This window comes from Sabethes cyaneus, chromosome 2 (genome assembly GCF_943734655.1).
Source record: "Sabethes cyaneus chromosome 2, idSabCyanKW18_F2, whole genome shotgun sequence".
Lineage (NCBI taxonomy): Eukaryota > Metazoa > Arthropoda > Insecta > Diptera > Culicidae > Sabethes > Sabethes cyaneus.
In genome coordinates, this window is record NC_071354.1 from 132,337,398 (window position 1) to 132,358,315 (window position 20,918).

General features: G+C 35.5%; 1 protein-coding gene across 1 annotated transcript in view; it reads left to right on the plus strand.

Moving 5' to 3' along the window:
• The window catches only part of LOC128734958 (uncharacterized), a 52,759-nt gene extending 32,391 nt beyond the window's left edge, over nucleotides 1-20,368 (plus strand). Inside the window, exons 4-8 of the mRNA XM_053829376.1 lie at nucleotides 14,875-14,927; nucleotides 18,407-18,476; nucleotides 18,548-19,036; nucleotides 19,199-19,636; nucleotides 19,701-20,368. Of these exons, the coding sequence (XP_053685351.1) occupies nucleotides 14,875-14,927; nucleotides 18,407-18,476; nucleotides 18,548-19,036; nucleotides 19,199-19,636; nucleotides 19,701-19,787 (1,137 nt within the window). The 3' untranslated portion in view covers nucleotides 19,788-20,368. The remainder of the gene's footprint in view (nucleotides 1-14,874; nucleotides 14,928-18,406; nucleotides 18,477-18,547; nucleotides 19,037-19,198; nucleotides 19,637-19,700) is intronic.
• The last annotated feature ends 550 nt before the right edge of the window (nucleotides 20,369-20,918 follow it).

The following is a 20,918-nucleotide window of genomic DNA, read 5'->3' on the forward strand; positions in this document are numbered from 1 at the left end:
CATTGAGAAAAAAAATCATTTCCTGAAAGGCGAAACCTAAATCGCCAGAGATTTATCGTTAATCCTCATTTGGTTTTCTATTACGAAACACTAGTAACAGTATTCGTGTTTATGATGAGATTTGACACTTTGGAAAGTTTTTCATGACACCCCGGCATAAGTCGATGACGAAGCAATCGGAAAGTACGTCGAACGGGAAAAGGGAGAAAAGTCTATAAAAATCGATTTGAAATCCTTCCCGGCAGCAAATGGTAGGCACTTGCTCGCATTCCTCTTCTGTGTATCGCACTGCACTGTTTAGTGTAGGCTTTTCCCGTTCGTTGGCATTTGGGATGGTTTCGATTTCGGTGGGGTATAGCGAAGGGTCCTGCTGGAGCATGGCGAAGGGTGGCTTGAAAAGTCTTTAGCAGTTTCACAGACTACTCTTTTATTCCCTCACGGATTGAGCATAACTGACCACTCGAGTGGAAAATAAAGATGGTGAAGTTGGTTATAAATTTGAGTCAATAATTTCTTCGGTAAAAAACATTTCTTTTGTATCTACAGAGTTACAGTGAAACATTTTTTAGTGTAAATATCAATAAGATGTGGTTGCACCATGCTTTGATTAATGAAGTGGCAACTCGGACCCATCAGCACGATGAAATGATCTAAACGAATATAACGTCACTCGAAAACTCTTTATTATCTTTGTTAGACACGCTACGTATAATTGGTTATCAACCGACTGCCGGTTTCAATTATTTTCCAGTTACTTGACTCATTGACATTTCTCATGTACGTTATCTTTCGACCGCTTTGGGAAACCGATTTGATATTAAGAAAAAACATGCCACATTTTCTTTAAGAAAGACTCTCCCGGAAAGTATTAACGCATCCAGTTTTTTGTAAAACTAAAACCAAAATGTTTGAAATTTAATTTTGATTAACATTTGGTGAAATAAGAGTAGTACAACAGGTTCATATGAGGGCGTAAATCTGTGAAGAACGAACATTAGAGGAACTGGGAAAAAAATAAGCAAACTGTAAAAAATAAATGACTGTCCAAGTGGAAGTCAATTATTTTTCAAAATTTACATATCATTTTCCCAGTTCTTCCAATGTTCGTTATTCACAAAAACACATTTACTCCCTCATATGAAGTGCGAAATAACTTGATCAGTATAAGTCGATATCAAAATGATAAAAATTGCAGCAGTTCAGTGCTCTCAAATTCTGCTATCTATCGATTACAGGCAAGGTGGTGCAACTTCTTGCGCATGTTCTTCTTGAGTCTTCAGCACAGACTTCTTAGGGGCAAGTTTTGACACTTTTTTCCATTTTTTTTCAAATTGTTGAATGGTTTCTGCAGACGAGGCGTCGAATTGGCGAGTAATTGGGGGATTTATGTCTTTTGGAAAAAATGTTACATCCTTGGAGGTATACCGTTGATTGCGCAAATTTGCATGACGCTAAATCTGGCTGGAAGACAACAGGATATTTGAGGGGTTAAGAATCATGAGTATAAGTTGTTTTTATAAACACTCTTCAACGTACATTTCGCTGTTCATCGATGAAGTACCAATGAACGGTTGCGAAACTTTACCGCAGCGCAGTCACAGAAATTGCTTAGCAGAATACAGCCTTTTTAACAATTTTTTTGACGTGACTGGATGTTTCAGGCTGGTTTAATACTTGACCTTCTTACACCATATAATACATATAATACATATGAGATACAATGTATACATCATGTTGCAGTGTGCACCTGATAGTTTAAGATATTTAAATGATCGTAAAAGCTTATTTGGTAGTGCACCAAAATTATAATTTTTCCAGAGTCTGAGAACCAAGTTGAGTTTTTAATATAACTCCGTGTTTTAAAAGAAGAGATCACTCATTTTTTGATAAATAGATACTGTAGTACCTAAAGCAATGTTTCGCATGCCATTTGATGTTACAAAATGCGTACTTTCGTAGAAAAGAGGGATGCCTATTTCGCCCCGTGTGTTCATTATGCCCCTAATCCCCCTATATTTCGTCGTACATTATTACGCATTTTGAATTCCCAGCAAGCTTTGTATCGTACAGCTTTCGCACTTTATGCCTTATTAAAGCTTCTTGTAACGTGTTTTCGTTTTGGCTGCTTCTGCTTCTTATAGGTTCGCAGATACAGAAGTTCTTTTGCGCGATGATTTCGACGTACCAATCTGTACATGGGGTCACTCCCGGCGTAGTGGTTAGCATTCACGCCTCTCGCGCCAAGGACCCAGGTTCAAATCCCAAACCCGCAGAAGTCACGAATGACCCAAGCTGGTTAAAGTGACTATCATCAAACAAAAAAAATAATCTGTACGTCCCGTACTGTAACCTTACTAACTGCTTACTGGCCCAAAAAGATCGAAATCCTTCTCGAAGACGAATTTCTCTGAAAGTGCTGTGCCTGGCATTGAATTTCATACCGGTATCATAATCCGACAGTCCTGGGTTTGCCCTAATCGTTCTTAACACTTCCAAAGTGTTCACTACGACGTTTGCTATGATCTTGCCAATCGGTAGTAGACCGCTCACCGCGCACGTTAATGTTTGAGAACGCTGCACACCATCGATTAAGCTAATTTCAACGACTTCGCGATTTTTGAACCTAACGACGTCGGATGTTCGAAGTGTGTGTCCAAAATTAATTTTCGGTTCGCGGTTTCCATCAGTTCCATTTCTCGGAAACAGAATTATTGGTGACGGATTTTTCAGTACTGAAAGAGGAAACATTGCAAAACAAACTGCTGTCAAAACATTGTAGATCCGACCACTAGGAGCGCTACAGTAAAATAAACAGTGCGTCCAGATATTAAATGGCTCGAGCTTTATGAGTTTTTGTAGTGACTTAATGATTTATTTCCAACGAATATTTTAAGAACATCGAGAACAACAATTATTATTCTAGTATAGCAAAATTAGATAAATTATTCTAGCAAAATTAGATAAATTTAACGTTTGCTAACTGTATTTTGTTATATTAACTTTAGGATATTAAGTTCGAACCGCCCAAGTTCAATATAAGAAATCATTTCGATCTTATTTCTATAATTATAATTCAAATACATGGAAGGAATTGCACAGTAATTGCTGATTGTACAAAGAAGGAAATGAAATAATCAATTCAGAGCAGTTATTCATAAGCAATCAACCTTGCAGCCCCTCGGATATCTACCGAAAATTTCTGTGTCACGTTGTAGGCAGCAAATGTAGTTGATGGCTTCGCTATTTGACTTGGCATAAAGTGGTTATTACATTTATACATTATTACATAGTTATTATACATTATTCATTGTAGGTAATTGTATTCTATTGATTATTGTATTGAAGTGTTATTATTACCTTACCTACGAAAGAATAATACGTTTTTCTTTATTATATATAAAGCCGTAATTGATGCAATATACATACTAGACAGTAAACGACATTCAGTTAACTGAAGTGAAATTACTACTGAAATTAGCAGTTAAAATACTAAATTGCAGTGTAGCATTCTCTCGGTCTAAATTGAACAACAATATATGTATAATAGATAGTTTGAACAAATCCTGTAAAATTACGTTTGTTGACATGCACATGGCAGGAACTTTGTCAAAGATGTTATATTTCGTGTCATATTTTATTTATTTTATTTTATTGTAATGTACTAGGTACGGTGAAATAAAAATGTATCTCTGTGCTATGTGCGTTTTATTTGATGGAAACATAAACGTGACTTTTTACGTGTTCAACAAATTATTCTATTTTTCGTTCTGTGTAGATATAGCCGATGTACATAAGCGCTAAACAGCGTAACTTCCTGAATACGTTACTAATAGGGTGCATTTCAAGGAGGGCAATGGTTTTACTCGGCGGTCTGTCCACCCAGCGCATGTTTCACATTTTCGCTTTAATTTAATAGAAGTGTAAATTATATCGGAAGAGAGGAACACGTGCGCGCAAAATTTCAATAAGCATGAAACTCATTTAACAAATAAATTTTTTGTGCAACGTAAGAGCACCACAATCACTAGACACAATCGCGGACAAGACACTTCTAACTCTTACAAAATGTTAAAATAAAATAAAACAAATTACTTTAAACTTACACGTCGACCGGTTTCAGGCATCATATGCCTATCTTCAGGACGAGAGCCGATGTCCAACTGATCACTGTGTCGTTATTGTATCATCATCGATGCAACGTCGTAGAGAGAGTGAGAAAGATGTCACAGCTTAATTTTTTCTTATAAGATTGAAGAGAGGCTGTGAAGAAGGTTTCATTGCTTAATGCTTGGGAATCAATGTTCATTTCCAATGCAGCGAAACCGCTTATGAATGATGATGACGCACCAATAATCTCGCCTCTCTTCAATCTTATAAGAAAAAATTAAGCTGTGACATCTTTCTCACTCTCTCTACGACGTTGCATCGATGATGATACAATAACGACACAGTGATCAGTTGGACATCGGCTCTCGTCCTGAAGATAGGCATATGATGCCTGAAACCGGTCGACGTGTAAGTTTAAAGTAATTTGTTTTATTTTATTTTAACATTTTGTAAGAGTTAGAAGTGTCTTGTCCGCGATTGTGTCTAGTGATGAAACTCATTCTTTAAAAAATAAATACTTTTAGGTTTGTCAAGTTTTCCAATTCGTATGCTGCGACAAAACGTAATCATGTCTGTTGAGTCGTTCGTACTAAGTAAGTATCTTTTACCTACCAAAATCTGTTCTGTCGTGCTATAGCGTAATGGACGAAAGAAATATTTAGCCGTATATAAATATTATGTATAGGAAAAAGCGAATATTACACTTGAATAGCAATTCAAATTTTGGTTAAGATCTATGAGATACAACATATCTAAAAAAACGAGTCGGACTGTCGACTTGTAAGAAGATAGTGATAGTGATAGTGAAATTTGAAAAATTATAAAAGAATTTATCAGTGTTTACGTTTTAGTACAAATATTTCTTCCTGCTTTTCACGAAAGTTTACAAATCAATTTTTAATGTCCATTTCTGAACCAATGGTAGGAAATGGAAAACTTGCTTATTCAGTCAGGGTTGGAACTGGATGAACTTTTTGTGTTCATTGGCTCCTATCTGACAAATAAAAATCGTCCAATTCCAATCCAGATTGAATAAAGAAATTCGCTATTAGATTATGTTAGTGTTGTTTCCTAAAATGTAAATTAACATAAGATGAAAAAAGTAAACTAAAAAAAAGTCCCTATCAAACACGGTAGCGTTATCACCCGTACTAACTAACGATGACGTAATCTTTTTCTTAACTCATTTATTCCATTCCTGTCCGCAAACGTTCACCGGGAAAATCGCTCATGTAAATCGTGATCCGTACACCGCCACACCGAGTCCTTCAAGATGTGTACAATTTATCGATTTTCAAATGGAACCCCTTGGACGTCTCCATGATTTATGTGCGGCAGTTTGGCGCTTGTGGAACGATAAATAGGAAATACGAACTCCAAAGGCATCGAATGCGAGGAAACATTTTTTAGGGTGCTGCGGTTATCAGTGTGGAGCCCTTTCCTAGATTTCGGTGTATTTTCATACGAAGCGGTTAGATACTTACCACAGTTGTTTGCTCTCTTCTCGAAAGAAGTGAAACGTGGTTTTTGTTTTTAGTTCACTTTTATACCTGTTTAAATGCACTTTGTTTAAATACTAATAAATTGTACATAGCTGCCCATTTTGGACAGGGCCGTAACTAACTCTAATTAAGAGTAGTTTGCAATCATTACATTATTGAAAAAGAGGAATTGAATTGTACTGAACGGATAAGCAATATGTTATCATAAACTAACGCAACAATTGTGTAATCTAACCGGCCTGATCATAAAGGATTCAAAAATATTCATTAAAATATTTTATTAGTGATGATGAATTTTCGTAGGAGTTTCACGGTTTATTCACTCGGTTTTCACGTAGTTGTTAAAAAATCGCAAATTTCGGAATTTGTTTTTAAAGTTTTATCAAAACCTTATTGATCTTTAATGAAATTATCTGTCTTGACTATTAGCAATGGAATGACATACACTAGAGCTGCTCTTGTGTTTTTTCACACGAAACAGTAACTCTACTTGATTGTTCACCAATTTGAACGAGTTGCCAATTAATTTTTAAATTCACTTAGGTACGTACCGTAAGTAGAAGCGAATAGAGCTAAGAGCTTTAGGCAAGAGGCGTCAAATAAGGAACAGTTTCATACTATTTCTATTCAGCCACAATAACTGGATACTACATATTACATTACAATGTGCCTCGTCGGTCTGTATATGTCTGCTTCGAAGGTGTATTTACCTTTTGTGTTGTGTCTGGGCGTCTGGCTTGAAGACCATGTTCACAGTTTTCGACCCGATACATGATGGTACGTGCACTATTTGCTGTAGCTCTATGCTTTATTATGAAATGTTCAACCGATAGACGGCTATCGGTCCGTTGGTAACAGCTCGAGTGTCAGAATCGGATGGTGTTTTCCGGTTTGAACAATAGGCTATCGAAGCAGAGCAACCAGTCAACGGTATTGACAAACGTATACATTTGTGATGTCTCCGTGAAAAAGGAAGCGTTGTCATTGCCAAATGCACGTTATTGAGTGGAAATAATTATTTTCGCTGGTTAAAGCTTTTATTATTTAATTTTCTTTTGTCATACTTTTCAACCCCAGGAATAGGCTTCCAATTACTTTCCTCGTAGGACTTTTAAAGACTGTCAGTGAATCTCTGCTTTACGTATATCACAAATGAATTGCTCCTAAATTAACAAATTAATATTTACTTTTGTATTGTTTGTTATTGGAAACCGTATTATATTTTTTGTTATGGGTCTTTTAAAATATCATTTTGAAATGCTAAAGATATTATTAGAAACTAATATTGTTATCTTATGGGACGAAGCTCCTTAGTGCAAGTTGGTGAGGGTTACTCTACTCTGTTCTAGATTAGATAGTGTCTTGGGGGCTTGACGGTTTGTTCTTTTTATCAACCATTGTGTGTGACATTAAAAATCTGAAATTATGCTGACGACCTCAAATTATATCGTGTCAGCACGACGCCGATAGACTAGTGTGCACTTCAAATGAACATCGATGGACGCTTATGGTGCAGTGTGAATGGGAAGCAAATGTCAACAAATGTTACGTAATTTCTTTCGCACGATTAGATGCGTCAATTAGTTTTAATTATAGAATGGCAACAATGAGTTAGGAACGTAATAGCACGGTGAAGGATTTGGGAAATGCACATAAGCATTCCAGTGCGGCGTAAAACAACCTCGCCGAATAAAACGCCGCTCCTGGAAAAACGCAATTTTCAAACTTTATGTACCTTTTTCTCAGAAATTACACAACGTATGCAATTGGCTTGTCTTGTGACAAACACCTTATGTTTGATAAATTAATATCCCACAAGCATTAGTTGAAGCATATACCTGAATGAACAAGAAAAAAGAAATTACATTGTGCTTAGCTGCGCGACTAATGGAGTGTTAACTAACACATTTATTTACAGGTTATCCCTATGGATTAATGCAATTGAACACAAAAAAAATCAAAAAAATATGCATGATGAAAGCTATGTCTAAGTGTCCCCGCGTCTCTGTGTGTCACCGTTGCTAATAGGAATGTTTTATAAAAAATAGTGAACTAGCGGACAATATTTTTTTTAATATTAACTATTATTACTATGTGATGCCGTGCAGTAATTTTAGTTTTAATTTAATATGTATTTGTTGTTGAACATCACTTAAAAATGATTGCAAAAAATTTATGTTGACCCCCTAAAATTGATTTTTGTTGAAAAATATATTTAAAAATCAACATTTTTTTCTCAAACTGCATTATACGATGTAGGTTCACAAACTTCACTTTCCATGTAAATATCATGGATCTTGTTTTATGACTTAGCTATTCCCGTTGACTCACTGTTGACTACTCTCGCCTACTGTTAGAATAATGTCAATGTTAATTGAGGTGCGACTTGTTCATTTTTGATCAATATTACTTCTGTTGCCATCCTAATATTTGTGGGGTGTGGCCAAAGTTTCTTGGAAACATCGGGCAACATTAATGTTGGGAAAATTATAAAAATAAGTTACATGCTACATGTCAGTTTTTAGATAGTACCTACTTGCTAATACCGCGAAAATAGCTGTACAAAATCACGTCGGACTCGATTATTAACTAAATGTGTCGATTATACTACAACATGCAACATTGGTGTATTTTATTCATAATTAAATGTTTAGCCGTTAAAAATCAAATCAAAAATTATTTCGTATATGTCATAAACACCAATATCGAGATAATTATATAAATTACAATTACAATAAATTTTCATAATGACTAAAGTTCTTAGCGATAATGAAATAGAGAAAAACTGCTAGCCTGATTTTTAGTTAAGTCCTGTAAACAAAAATAAAGAAGTGAGAGTTTGTTTCCTTATATGGTAGTTTGGAATAACCCACGCGGTTTTTAAGTAGAATCAATATATATAGAATGCCAGTGTCGCTGTTTTTCTACGGGACTCATTGTGGTAAACATGATGCTAACAATCTGTATCAAGTCTGTGAATCGGGAACTTCATTGTCAAAGTTGCTCATTGTTATTTATCTGTTCTTTATCTGTGCGCTGGATGGTGCTGTCATCAGTGCGCTCATCGCTGTCTTTTCATGCCAGTGAAATGTTTTTAAACGCTAATTTTCTTTTCGCCCGGATGAATTGAATCCCAAAACTGCGCCTTTTTGCACCGATTTTTTCAGAAATTTGAAGCAAGCGAAGTTTACAATCACATTACTTGGCAGCCATATTCGAAATTTCAAACTGGTTGTCAAAGTTTGACAATGAGATTCCCCTTTTGATGAATCTCAGGCACACACACATATGCATATGTACTGTAAATACATTATCTGAATATGTATGATGTTTACCACGCGCACTGCAGCGACACTGGCATTCTATATATATTGATTATACTGGTTTTTACGTTGATGGCAACAATAGAACCTATTCGAAAATCGGGCCAGAATGGTATTCTAAGAGCGCGGATAACCAGGTGTGATTTGTAATACAGTAGGATTTCGAATTAGGCAACAACGGCGTATCGCCTATGTTGCGAAAATCGAAACCGTGCTAAAATCGAGTCCCTTTTTTGAAATGAAAAAATTGAATGTAAATGCGTTGGAAATAGACTAAATATTATTAATCAACGATTGCAACTATTTAATCTTTAAAAAGTCCGCTTAGAGCTATTTGTCCTGTGCAAGTAAGTTTTTGGCAATCTGCGGTAAGACGTAGTCCTACGGCAATAAAAATATGAAATATCTTATTACCGCCAGCTCCACGCGAAAAAATCATTCATTGACATGCATCATAGAAGCATTTCAATTTCTGTGTAGCTCATCGAAATGGAAACAACACAAAGCGAACTCCCCAATAAACTGCTTCCAAGTGACTTCTCAGTATCTTTACCGCTGCAGCGCGCTGGTGAACTATAGGTGAACTAACATTCTGCACCACCTTACCCTACATTTCTATGAAGTGTGAATGTGAATTCACAGTAAGGATCGCACAGCCAAGTTACACTTGTATCTCACAGTGAAGCCACACTTGGGGTCTTCACAGTGGCAGTGTAGTTGTTTTCATGTCCGCTTTGTGCGGTGTTTCGGAGAAGAAAAGACGCTGTCGTCAGTTCCATTGCCACTTACACTGCATCTAGGAGCCAGTGAACTAATGATTATACCTCTGCATCCTTGCTATTCGCTGAGAGAACTGTGTGAATCACTCTTCGCACCCGCTGCAAGTTGAGGTGCTGGCCATCCCTGGCTACCTTCCTGAAAGACGTAGTCGTACGTCAAAAATTTGGCCACGGGACCTGACCCTGCCGTCAGCAAATCAGGAGCCCCTGAGTCAAGGTGTAACTCTTTGCCGATGACTAAATGGCTGGAGGGGTGATAACATGGCAGCCGCAAACGGAGCACTTTGGTTAGCTTGATCCTACTGTACCAAACGGGGCTCTGGTACGGTCGATTTTTTTGTCCCTAGCATTTCGTGAGAATAACATTCTGATATTATCCCACTACCATTTCTAAAAATACACTAAGTCTATTTTTGCCAATACAGTGGTTTACCGATTTTATCTACCCATCCGAAAATTTTTGGTAGATATATTTGGAAAGTAGACAATTTTGGGGAAAAATAAATTGCTCCAAAATAATTTAAATGAACAAAAAATATTGTTATTATTAATCATTTTTTTCAATTATGTATTATTTCAGCGTAATTTTACGCATAGGGCTCATTTTATTCATATCAACCATTAGCCATAATGCTTGTCAACACAAAATTTGAATAAAATCTGAGCAATTTTGAATTTCGATGTCTTTTTTCATAATAGTAAAAGACATCGAAATTCAAAATTGCTCAGATTTTATTCAAATTTTGTGTACTTATTCCTTTACAGTAAATTTTAGATCCGTATTTTCATTTGGTACTGGGGATTCTCTTTTCGGAGTCAATGTGGTCCCAAAAGTTGCCATTTTTGCACCTTTTTTTCTTTAAAAATTCATAACTTTTAATCCATTGAACCGATTTAAATTATGTTAATACCAAATGGAAAGTATTTTAATAAACTTTTCAGAAAAAAAAATTGGACTGAAGCCCAAACTTTCTTTTTATTATCGCAAAAACATTGAAAAGATTCACAAGAAGTTTTCCTAAAGTGTCGAGAATACAATGGAGACGCATGGTTTTTGTTTTTATTTGTAATAAAAGGGGTTTTTGACAAAGAAATGTGTCTCATATAAAACACCATGCGAGTCCATTGCATTTACACATCTTTATTCCTTAAAAAAGAGTATCTCAAAAACTAAAAATGTTACAAGTCTGTTTTTTGTCGTATGTCGTATGTAAACAACTAGCTTGCCATATAATACATATAATACATATAATGATAAAATAAAAAACGAACATATTAAATGTTTTAAGTGATTTTAAGAGGCTCCTACAAAAAATGTTTTTGCAATCATAAAAAAAAATTGAATCAGTTTATTGTTTTTTACTTGTAAAACTCATTAATAAAATGGTAAATAAAAGGTATTTATTTGGTAATAAAATTATTAAAATCGGTTCAATGGATCAAAAATTATGATTTTTTAAAGAAAGATAATCTTTTGATTAGAATTTTTAAAGAAAGAAAGATGACAACCATTGTTCATAGCGGAGACGGGGTGTGCCCATTAGCGTTACGGTATAGAAAAAACTCAAAAAGGATCATTATGAAATGTTAAAAATATGCGTTACAAAATAAATGGAAGTTACTTTGCGTATTTGACTTCAGCATTATTATACCCTTTCTGTGTATAATTACATACCACAGCTGCCATATAGTAAACTATAAAATACAAAGAAATATTCTCTGCTATTCATAAATTCATCAAATCTTCCAAATTTTCATGCCTCATGGTTGAAATGACAATTAAAAAAAAGGTAGATAAAACCGGGTCTAAATGGTAAACAAAATCGGGGGTACCTAAAATCGGGTGTAGATTAAACCAGATGTAGATATAATCGGAATACCACTGTATTATTGGCTTGGTTACAATTTACTGACCGATCCGTGTTGGGGATTTTGTAAACATAAACATAATGTTTATGTTTATGTTTATGTTTATGTTTATGTTTATGTTTATGTTTATGTTTATGTTTATGTTTATGTTTATGTTTATGTTTATGTTTATGTTTATGTTTATGTTTATGTTTATGTTTATGTTTATGTTTATGTTTATGTTTATGTTTATGTTTATGTTTATGTTTATGTTTATGTTTATGTTTATGTTTATGTTTATGTTTATGTTTATGTTTATGTTTATGTTTATGTTTATGTTTATGTTTATGTTTATGTTTATGTTTATGTTTATGTTTATGTTTATGTTTATGTTTATGTTTATGTTTATGTTTATGTTTATGTTTATGTTTATGTTTATGTTTATGTTTATGTTTATGTTTATGTTTATGTTTATGTTTATGTTTATGTTTATGTTTATGTTTATGTTTATGTTTATGTTTATGTTTATGTTTATGTTTATGTTTATGTTTATGTTTATGTTTATGTTTATGTTTATGTTTATGTTTATGTTTATGTTTATGTTTATGTTTATGTTTATGTTTATGTTTATGTTTATGTTTATTATACAAAATTCATGTGACAGTCTTGAATAATCCCTAAATCCTTTATACACTGTACGCCGAGAAGGCAGTGGTTGAAAATGTTGTAGTTGTATTCAATGCGCGCTCGTTTTCTATGAAATGAGATTACGTTACCCTTCTCTATGCTCAGTGTTGAGCGGTTAGTAGCACACCAGTTCACAAACGTATTCAAGTACTTCTGCAGTTCCATACAGTCGTTCAGGCACGTAACAACTTTAAACATTTTTGTATCGTCAGCATAAAATAGTCGGCAATCGTGTGGGAGTAAACATGACACATTGTTTATGAAAATCGAGAAGAGTAGCGGGCCGAGGTTACTGCCTTGCGGGACTCCAGATTGGTTCGAAAAGCGGTTAGAGACAGTTGACCCTATTTTGACACATAAGCTTCTGTTAGTCAAGTAAGATCTAAACCAGCATACGGCATCAGCAGATACACCTAGTCGTTCCATACTCCGCTAGTTAAACAGTTAGAGTTGCATAAATGAAACTTCAACATAATAAACGAGCAGCTAATTTGCATTTATGCAATGAAAACCTTTTTATAGCCCTGGTGCAATGGTTTGCATTTATTCAGGAGCCATATTTTCGCAATTGGTATTTTCATTCGATGGCTATTGGAAACCAGAACTTTACTACTTTCAGCAAAGCTAGCATGACAAATCCTCGTTTGATGCCCAAATTGTTGCATAGATCAATACGAGCATGCCTCATCCCTGAGTTGACTACTCGCTGTATTTGTAGACCTGTAGACTTCGTCGTGGATGATGTTCATTGGTGCTCCGTCTACTGCTCTGCATACTTATTACATGATGATATGTCCCCACCCAAGCAGCAATGTAACTTTTATTGTATTCTTATGGCGGTTTTCAAGACCAATTTTGATCTTATTGCCATCATAAGAGTGTAATAAAACCCAAATTGTTAGTAGGGCAGTGACGATTTTAAATGTGGTGTGGCTTCCGCGCATTGCAGGCAGTGATACCAATGCCATTCACTTCATTTGGGGCGGCTATCAATTTGGGAGGCTCTGTTTTAAGAACATTTGAGTAGGACCATCCGTGGTATACTCAACATTGGGAATTATACAGATTTCATACGAGCTGGTAGAGAGGAAGTGTTAGATATAACACTCTGCTCTATATAGGATCAGTCATGAGTTGGCACAATGGCATGTTTCAAACGAGACACCAATATCTGATTATTGCTTTATATACGTTGAACGTTGCAACAATTCTAAATCTCAGATTTTCTGACTGGGATCTCGCGACGAAATTTCTAAGATCCGAACCAACGATTGAGTCATCAATCGTCTTGGATGTGGCTGTAGATGTCATAACCAGTGCTCGATAAAATTGACAGCCTTGCATGAAGGCGAATATAAAACACGTTTAGCGTACACAGTTTTACCCCTGGTAGTATTCTTTTATCTGTCAGCCCATGGACATGGGCACTAAGCTGCTGACGGTGTTTAGCTTTCTCAGTTGTCTACCTTTCAATACAATTCATTCATGAATTGCTCGTCTAAAATGTCAGTCATTGTCTTGCTTTTGACTGATATTTTAGGTATAGAAATGGTGTGGAAGTTTTTAAGCAGGCCCGGAAAGCCTATGCAAAGCTTCTACGATTGACGGCACGCATGAGATAGTACAGGTTCTGAAGCCACGTTTCCAGTTTCTGCGAGACAAGTGGCCTTATTAAAATATTGTCAAAATCGAAAATTTATCATGTTGATAACATTCGAAATTCGAACGGCAAACGACAATGAAATACTGCTATGTCTCTTTTATAGTCATTTTTCAGGTTGTGTGGAATGGGCTTTCACTCGGAGACTTGTCACAACTGAAGCGATTTAGTGGGCCGTAAACAGTTTTTCTCCATTCAAATCTTTTGGAATAGATGGCATATATCCTATTCTTCTGCAGAAAGGATCTTTCGCCTCCATTTTGAAGGCTGCTCGTCATCATCATGCATAGTAATCAATTGATTTTTTCGTAGTTACCGCACCGTCTTTCAAGCTGAAATTTTTGCAATTATGTGCGAAGCTCAGTTTGCTGCACTTTAGAAAGAAAAGAACTGATTATCTACTTTTGTTTTGATAGCCAGGTCGCTATGAAAGCTCCTTAGGCGGCTAGTTCAAAATCCAAAACATTCATCGCCTGCCACACTCAATTAGAAGAACTAAGCATTCTGCCGTCTATCTGGTTTGGGTTCTTGGCCATTCTGGTATAACCGGAAATTAATGGGCTGATGAACTTGCATGATCAAGATCTGGAGCAGATAAGTTAGTTTTCGGTCTAGAACCGGCATTACCAGTTGCGGCATGCTGGATATAACAAAAGATTCGATTGTGGTTTTTATCAGAACAAATACAAATATGCCGTTCAAAATATGTCATTATTTAGTATGCAGCTCTAGGTAAAACCAAAAATGACTCATATTTTGACATTCAGAACGTTTCGTATTTTGTTGTGGTCTTGTTTGAAGGAAATTATTGAAAAATATACATTGATTTGACGTTCACACTTTAATTCTCGGCATACTAATGACTAAATTTATGAAAATACTCCTTAGCTAATAGCATATTATCAATATCATACTCTTCATACTCATTCCTTCATGTTATTTATTTGCTATAATTTTTTTTATTTCAGAGCCAATGTAATTCACCAACGCTGGAAAAGGAAATTAAGGAGCATTTAGAAATGTGAGTAGATTCAACCTATTATTCTAGTTGTAGGAATATTTCTTTCAAATTAAACTATGCTGTACATAAATCGTAAATCTCTGATGACCTTTGCCACGATCTCGAGCTCTGCAAGTTTATGAGGAGTTCAACCTTATACGATTCATTTAGGCAGTTACGTAATTATGAAATCATGGCTAGTCTGATATCAAGTTTTCAATTTTTCCTCACAGTGAAGTAGAAAACAACTCCCACCATTACTACGCCAGATACAATAAAGCTGATAATATTTAAATATTCATCGGGATTATAAAACATTACGCGGAAAACCAATTCTCGGTTGACTATAACACGGAATACCATTTTGCGAAAAACCTTTTCGCGAATAGTGTAATTTAGCGGGTGTGATCCTCTCCTTACTCGTTCACGGCCTGCTGGGCCTAATAAATGAATCATTTCAAAATGATCATTTTAAAATAATCATTTTAAAATGGGCACGTGCCACATGTTTGGAAGGAATCGTTAATGGTTCCGATTCAAAAAATTGCTGGGACGATTAAAGCCGAAGAGCTTCGCCCTATCAATATGTTGCACACTTTAGAGAAAATGTTAGAGCTTGTTGTGAAAGGCCAGCTGTTAAACTATATTAATAATAACGATTTGCTACCAGAGCAATCAGGATATCGGGAAGATCATTCTTGTGAAACTGCATTGAATTTGGTGTTAGCGAAATGAAAAGAGAATATCGAGCGTAAAGATACTATTGTTGCGGTGTTTTTGGATTTGAAACGTGTTTTTGAAACGATTTCAAGGCCCTTGTTGCAAACTGTAAAGCGCTTCGGAATAATGAGTACTGCATATAATTGGTTTGAAAGCTACTTATGTGACAGAACTCAAAAGATATTTTTTAATGATTTTACAGGGGAGTGTATTAGGGCCTCTATCATTCATTATGTACATTAACTCAAGATCAATACCCGTATTGACAATGTCATTAAAAAAATTGCCAAGAAGTACGGGATTGTCTGTCGTTCGAAAAAAGAGTTGAATACTTTTAGTAAGCTTCATCTCTATAAATCAATCATCTTTCCTCACTTAGATTTTTGCGCTTCCATATTATTCTTAGCGAATGAATCACAAATATCGAGGTTACAGCGTTTACAAAATAAAATCATGCGTTTGATTTTGCGATGCAATAGATTCACTTCCACAACGTTGATGCTGGACGCTTTGCAATGGTTGTCGGTGAAGCAAGGAAATGTTTTCTTGTCAATGGTGTTCATTAGTGTGTGATCGAATTATAAGGGGAAGTGACATCCATAGATATGATACAAGAAATGCGGCAGAGATTAGAACACCTTATTTTATAACTAGTGCTTCTCAAAATTCTTTGTTCTTTAAAGAGATTAAGATATACAATTCGATACCTAGGCACATTTGCTTCCATGTGCTTTATAAGTTCTCGAGTTATGCAGAAATCTGTCTGAAGTTTTTGGAGCGTCTTAGTAGAATACGAAACCTAAAATTAAAAAAGAAGAAAACTTATCCAATTTAATTGTACTATGTGTTACACATAGTAGAATTAAATTGGATAAGTTTTCTGCTTTTTTAATTTTAAGTCAGAAATCTGTGTTTTATTTGTATGGGAGTCCCCCTCCTAGAGGGGAGAGGGGTTTCTGACTGTTATAAGAACCTTACTCGACCCCGAAAACCGTACCGTACCCGAAACCCCGAAGCGTACGAATAATCACTCCGATCAGTTCAACCATTTTCGGTTCTGTAAGGAACATACAGATAGACACAAATTAATTTTTATGTGCATAGATGTATATTCTGAAAAATTTTGAATGAAAAAAGTTTTAAAAATCACAAAACCTAAGCTTTGACAGTTTCTTCACCTTCTTCAAAATAAAATATTTTAGCCCCTTAGACCAAATTTCAATTTGAGTTTATTGAATTTTGTTTGAAAGTTGTACTAACTGATACAGATTAAATTGAAATCTAGTCTAAATAGAGGGTATTTTTATATAGTTCAATAAAGGTCAAAATGTCGCTTTGAAAAAAATGAAAGGTTTGAAATGTCTGATTCATGATGTGAAAAAAAAATTTCTGAAGGCAAGTAGAGGAATTCCAATTTATTAATTTTCTTTATTTTTGAACCTTTCTGCCTATTCTACCATTTTTTTTAATTTGTAAGGTAATAAGACAACCTTTAGCACAAGATATTGATTTTTGATTGGAAATGTTTAAAACGGCTTAAATTGGACAAATGTTCTGCTTCAAGGAATTTGCTTAACTTGTCGAGAAATAAATATCATGGGTGGCATTTAAGCCGAAGGTTTTTTTCTAAGGTAAATTGCTATTAGCAAATAACAGCTAGTTTCAAACATTTGTACAAGTACTGCATCTGCTCTCTATCTTATTACAAACTTATCAAAATGCAAAATCGCATATGAAGAGCAGAATAACGGGAGACAAGTAAAATATTTGCCGAAAGGGGAAGTGAAATACATCCTCCCTCTTTTGCACGGTTTATGCGAAAATAAAAGGTAGGGTTGCTGGTCGCTTCAGGAAAACTCAAACTAGGTACCAGTAAAGTCAGTGTTTCTCTAAACGAGACTTGTTCCAAAATTTGTAAACTCGGCTATGCTGGACGGTACAACGGAAACCCTAATGCGTAACTCTCAGGAAGTCGAGGATTGACATCTCGGAAATCCCTTGTTTGAACAGAATCAGCTCTTCTCGTTGTGATGAACAATAATCTCTCGGCAAACAAACCGAATTCGAAAAATGGGTGATTGTACATGACTACCAGACTACCCTGTTTGCTACCGTGAAAAAGAATAAGGATGTCGAGCAAATAAATTTAGGAAAAGTAAACAAAATATTCTATACATTATTATTTTTTGCCGCTGTGTCATCATTACAAAAGATAGCTACAGAGATGCATTAAAATATCGAATCAAATATTCGCTACGATTGACTTGTTTCAAATTTAATTAATTCTTTATGATTCAATACATACTATTCCACTCAAAAATCCGATTTTAATGAAAGACTAAGTTTTCTCCTGTTCCCTAATTGTATTCGACATTCTTATATAATCAATTTTTGCGCCTGTTTAATGGGACGATTTGTAATAAGAAGCGGGTAAACTAAATGTAAGGTAAAAGTGTAATCTTTGACAAAGCTAAACAGCTGATTTTGAAGGAAAATAAATGTTGGATTTGCTTTGTTTGAGGTTTGATACAACTTAATAATCTTTGTTCAGAAACCGAATCTATTGACTGAATTGTTAGACCAGTTTCGTACGCCTAGGTTGTCAGTTAGCCTAGACTGATTTGATCTAAAAATTATTTTTGTTTTCATTGTCGCACACTCGAAATTGTTTCCATCGATTGAATTATTTTATTATTTATTTTTCTTATTACTATTTTGTTCCTTATAGGTAGTCATTTCACAACCAACAACATGCAAGTAATTATTTTTACTCTTTTTAGGATGAATAAAGTAATTAAGACAAAGGATAAACAATCGACACAAGCTTGCCGGGAGCATAAAACATTACAGGTATTTCATCTCGCTATTTATTTATACCTCTGCTTTCTGGTAGAGAATAATTTCAAACGTTGTTATTTCAGGCTCGTTTCCAACGTCAGGAAAATAGTCTGCTAGTTCTTCAAAGTGAAAACAAATCCCTACACCAAAGAGTTAAACAGTACGAAGCCTGTTTAGACGATATAATGCGAAAGGTGGTCGATGCTCTGGTAGCCGAAGACTGCCTAAGGGATGAAGTTTCTATACTCAAGAACCGAGTACGAGATCTGGAGGCACAGAATGCTGCCCTGACCGCAAGCCCAGCAAAAAGCCGTGATGAGGGTTATTGTACGATGAGCTCCGGCCAGCCTCAACCGGCGCAAGATAGTCACCTGGCGGAACTACCAGAGGAACCAGAACAGTGGCTAGTATCTGCGGAGCCATGTACTGCTGAAATGGAAGACTGGAGTATGTCCCAAGAGGAACTGGCCACGGCCTTGGAGGAAGACAGCCACGAATGGATATGGAACTCGAGCTTTCTCACCACGAACGAAACGCAAACGGAAGACGTATCTACGCTGTTACAAGAGCAAGTAAGTTTTAATGAACTTAATTTGTTTTAGTAGTCATGTATTTTCAGTAGCGTGGATTGCAATTGATTTATTGTTGAGAGCTTATTGTCTTTCAACTTCTACCAGCAATGCAATGAAAAAGTTTTTGATTGTGTAATTAATCTCATTGTAATTTGCTTTCAGGTAGCGTATTCTGACGATGAAGAGGTAGCCTGTACAAATTTTACACGAGATTTTTATAGACTGGTAAATATAAAGTCTGAAAGCAATCGAAGCCTACACTCCCCAACGCTCCCAGATCTGACTACGGCTAGCAGTAGCGACGAGAATGAAAGAACTGCCAGTCCCACCCCCAGCGAAGCCGGTCAAGCTCAAGTTCATAGTTGTTCCTCTAGTGAATCAAGTGACGTTATAACGGAAAAATTTGACCCTTCATTTGCCTCGTCACCAAACAACCTTCCAGCTAACACCACAGATCTGATACAGGATGTTCTAATCACCCATCGCAATGAACAACATCAGCATCAGTTACGCAAAAATAATTCCAAAGATATTTCGGAAAAACCTTCCCCTACTTGGAGGCGCAGCACTGGTTGGAGACGAGTTCCCAAAAGCAATCATGTTAGTATATTTTTCTTGAATTTAATTTTTCCACAATCAAATTGTTTAATACCACTTGATTTAGGAAACGCACATCCCTGTCCCGATACACTTGAAGGATCGACTAAAATCTCCACCTCCGGTACCGGTCCGAAGACATTGTGCAAGCTAGCCGTCTCTATACTTTGTAGATTAAGGCTATACCCAAATCCTCGAGAAACATAATTAAAACAGGTCTGATATCGATCAGGAATTTAATATAACTTCGACTAAAAATTCTTGTTTGTTACTGCAATGGCATAAGTTAGATAATAGAGTTAAGCGTGAAATGTGATAATACGTTTAGTATTTAAAGCAGTACATAAACATGGCAAAAATTCCAAGCGATCACTGCCAACAATGTAGAAACCTCATATCGTTTCGTTAACTAAACATCAATCAAATTGCAGGACAATAATATAAGAGTATGAATGGCAGAGCAGCATTCAACCTAAGCGATGTTAACTGCTGTGTTACTGGTGTTATTTAGCATAATGTAAATAACATAATGCTCAGCAGCGGCTGGCGTTACGTTACGAACGAGGTTGTGATCTCTGCTAAATATGCATTTTGAACGAAAACTTTTCGCGTCATTTTGACAGCATGGCGATGTTTTGTAGTAACCGTAACCGACATGAAGTAAATAAAGACAATACATACTGCAATTTTTGATATGAAAAGGACATGCGAATACTGTGGCGATGACTATGCTGGAAGTGCGTGTATCTACGATTTTTTCTTGAATTAGAAAGTATTGAAACTAGTAAGACTAGATTGTTTTTTTTTTTCATAAATAGATATTGCATTTTGGTTCAATAAACATCAGAAGAATAACACTAAAAGTCAATAGAATAGTGAAAAGTACAAAAATGATTGATATTCTTGAAAGCTATAGCAGGGCTTACCCCATGAATTCTTTGATCTGTCTCCTCAGGATATTTTTAAAGTCCTATTAATGAGTAATTTTTACCGTACCATTGATCGAGTACGACCCAATCAAGTCAGTCGTCTTTTTTATTTTTTCTTCCATTGATATTTAACATTCTCTTTTGGTCGAAACAACGATATTTGCTTTATATAGTAGTCATTGAAAACAGATTAGTTTTTGAAAGTAACTTTTACTAAATATTCTAAATAAATACGTTTCATCAATTACCGAAAACTGTGACACTTTGTATTAAACGTTATTTAACATTCAATATGCTACGAAACTATCATACTCTTGAAATAGAAAATACGTGTTCGTGCATTTGTAGAGCAACAA